General features: G+C 39.3%; 1 protein-coding gene across 2 annotated transcripts; it reads left to right on the top strand.

Moving 5' to 3' along the window:
* Nucleotides 1-224: 224 nt before the first annotated feature.
* On the top strand, nucleotides 225-2,677 carry LOC133617393 (uncharacterized). 2 transcript variants are annotated; one of them, XM_072916621.1, is made up of 9 exons: nucleotides 225-694; nucleotides 782-922; nucleotides 1,008-1,328; nucleotides 1,426-1,628; nucleotides 1,727-1,886; nucleotides 2,010-2,116; nucleotides 2,213-2,299; nucleotides 2,389-2,463; nucleotides 2,569-2,677. In XM_072916621.1, exons 1-7 carry the CDS (start codon nucleotides 370-372, stop codon nucleotides 2,228-2,230), a joined length of 1,275 nt encoding a protein of 424 aa, XP_072772722.1. In that variant the 5' UTR covers nucleotides 225-369; the 3' UTR covers nucleotides 2,231-2,299; nucleotides 2,389-2,463; nucleotides 2,569-2,677. The 2 variants fall into 2 exon arrangements, with proteins under 2 accessions (XP_072772722.1, XP_072772723.1); XM_072916622.1 differs by having other exon boundaries at nucleotides 2,213-2,311.
* Nucleotides 2,678-2,928: the final 251 nt, after the last annotated feature.

The following is a 2,928-nucleotide window of genomic DNA, read 5'->3' as shown; positions in this document are numbered from 1 at the left end:
TGATAATTTAAAATCAATTATTTCAAATATGTTTATTTTAATGTATAATTCTATGGTTGGATGTAATAAGGAGTCACAAAAAAATACAAATAAAAATACAATTAATTTGGATGTTTTTAGCAAAATATAGTAAAAATGTGGCCGATAATAGGGCAACCCATTTTCCTTGTTTTTTTTTTTTTTTCTAGAATAAACAACACAATGAAGAAGTTTCAACAGAGGGCTTATAAGCGTAGATGGGCTGCCACAACTAAGCATTTGAAGAAGCAATGCCGACAGTCAACTTTAGAATTAGAGAGTGATGATAGCGAGCAAGAGAATGACACGACAATCTTTACAACTCCAGAAACAGTGACAACCCTTCAGTACATGGATGCTGCGGAGACTGCTTCCTGCACTGCCGCGGGTGCTGACAATGCCACCTATAGTGGCCCTGATAGTGATGAGCCTGATGAAAATGATGCTGATTGGAGACTAATCGACCATCATGTCACCTTGTCATCTGATTCAGAAAATGAGAGTGATAGTGACTGCTTTGAAGATATTTTGAGGTCTGGATTATTTTATCGTCAGAATAGCTTCTGCTATTGGCCAAAGCCAAATCCTACCCACTCCAGAATCCGGAGAGCTGAGATTCCTGACAAAGAAGTCTGGGATAGGCTGCCAATTCGGGTTTTCAGGAAAACATTGACTGGTAAGGGAATATTGTCAAAGTCATATCATGTATATCTTAAACAACATAATTCATCTTGAGTCATCAGCATACTTTGAAATTTTGCAGAAGACTTTGACAAGGCCCTTCAATATGAAAAACAAGCTGAAATGTTTTCGAGCCCAGAGGAAGAAGAAATGTCAACCAAATGGAGCCACATCACCCCTGAACGTTATAGAAACGATGAGGAAGATGTGTTTGATGCTGACGGTTAGTCACTTTTCAAAGACTGTTTACTTACAATACTCAAACACTACTTAGTGGTGCATAAATGTTATTGTCTTCGTTGGTTTAGGCGAAGAGGAAATTCGGCCAAAAAAGAAGTGCAGAAAAGAGAAATTACAGATCCTCATCCAGGCACCCCCACTGCCAGTGCTCCCACCATTGAACTTTCCAAACTCCAGCGAGTACCAGACCACTTCAGCCAGTACCAGCCAATACTACACCACTCCAAGGCATCCAGGCCGACCTCACAGCCCAGCGAGAAGCAGCACTTACAGGCTCAGTCCAGACAGGAATCATGCATCCAGCTCAAGCCAGTACCAAACCACTCCAGCCAGTACGAGTCAGTACCAGACCACTCCAAGAAACAGCAGGAATGCCCTTGGAAGTGAACGTTAGTTGGCTATTTAACTGTTGATAGGTGGTGTTAAACAGGCTGTTACAACGGGCAGTAATACGAATGACCTCTTTGACTTTTGTTGTCTTTGCAGTTTTCCAGTTAAACATGAAAGTTCAAAAACTAGTTGAGAACCAGGGAGAAATTATGCGCATGCTGAGAGGGCTGGCAGCACAGTCTGTGGGGCCAGAAGCTGTGGATGTTCAAGATCTCATTGAGAAGCCTTTCGAGACTCTTGAGCAGCTTAAGACCTTCTGTGAACAGCTCAACACTGATCTTCTGCTCAGAAAGCAGCTGGTAATTAGTTTTAATTCCCCACTGCAAAATTATCTTGCTCAGTTATCAAAAAACATGTTCTAATCAAGTACAATATTGTTGTTTATTTATTTGTATAGGTGAAAGCTCTTACTGCTCTTGGTGGGCAGAATTTGGCAGACACGGTGAGGACAATGCTGAGGAAAATTGCCACAAACAAAGTCCTGGAGCAGCTTGGTCTCCGTGGAAAGACAGGCAAAGTGGCGTTTGAGGACTTGCCCTTTTACAGAATAATAATAAGTAAGTGTTAATAATAGGTTTGCATCTTTGAACATGTTGCATGTATGCTCACAAGGTCAATCTAGCTGTTATTATTACGGTATTTATTCTAAAGGGAATTCTAAATTGTGCTGGTGATTCCAGAGGCATGCAGGGGTGTTTACAAACAGACGACCACAGCTGAAGTAGATTGTGAGCTTGGAGAGGTCCTGAAACTGGCCACTTTTCGAAAGGGAGGTTCAAAGTTTGAGGTACGGAGAATTATGATAAGATATCCCAATTTTGAATTCCATTTTATTGAAGTTCCACTGCATGTCTTTTGAATTTGCAATTATAACTACTTGCAGGAGAAGAGGAGGAATTAAGAGGAAGCGACGGCGAAGAAGGGCAAAGGGAAGTGTAAAAAGGAAATGGACAGTGAGATGAGTGACCAGGTAAATGATAAAGTAATTATGCCAATGTTTTAATTCAATTCATAAAGATCCCAGTTCTGTGTTGAATTTACAATTATAAATACTTGCAGGAAGTGAAGAAGAAGAAAACAGGGAAAGGGAAAAGAACCAAGCAAACGCCAGTGAGACCAGTGAGCATTGAGCAGGTAAACAAGGAGTAAATTATGCCATGTTTTAATTGAATTCAATTCATCTACATTCCAGTGCTGTCTTTGTTGTATTTGTGAATATCTATAATTATTTACTTCCAGGAAGAGAACCAACAAGAAGGGGCAGGAGTACACTGACGCGCACGACCAAGACCACAGCATTCCATTTCTATTGTATTATAATTATCACTAATAAAGAATTATTGTTGAATTTTCTGTTTGAGTGTCAGTCCTGACAAGATAGCACAAAAACAGACGTAAATACCACTGCATTCCATTTCTATTGTATTATAATTATCACTAATAAAGAATTATTGTTGAATTTTCTGTTTGTTATAGTCCTGACAATATAGCACAAAAACAGACGTAAATACCACTGCATTCCATTTCTATTGTATTATAATTATCACTAATAAAGAATTGTTGTTGAATTTTGTGTTTGAGTGTTAGTCCTGACAATAT

Source organism: Nerophis lumbriciformis, linkage group LG28 (genome assembly GCF_033978685.3).
Source record: "Nerophis lumbriciformis linkage group LG28, RoL_Nlum_v2.1, whole genome shotgun sequence".
NCBI classification, from domain to species: domain Eukaryota; kingdom Metazoa; phylum Chordata; class Actinopteri; order Syngnathiformes; family Syngnathidae; genus Nerophis; species Nerophis lumbriciformis.
This window is presented reverse-complemented; position numbering and strand designations above follow the sequence as displayed.

Bases quoted from the DNA above. Each gene is read 5' to 3' on its own strand.
- LOC133617393 (XM_072916621.1), top strand. From the start codon at position 370: ATGGATGCTGCGGAGACTGCTTCCTGCACTGCCGCGGGTGCTGACAAT. The intron at 695-781 runs GTAAGGGAATAT...GAAATTTTGCAG, and splicing joins TTTCAGGAAAACATTGACTG to AAGACTTTGACAAGGCCCTT. The intron at 1,887-2,009 runs GTAAGTGTTAAT...TGGTGATTCCAG, and splicing joins CTTTTACAGAATAATAATAA to AGGCATGCAGGGGTGTTTAC.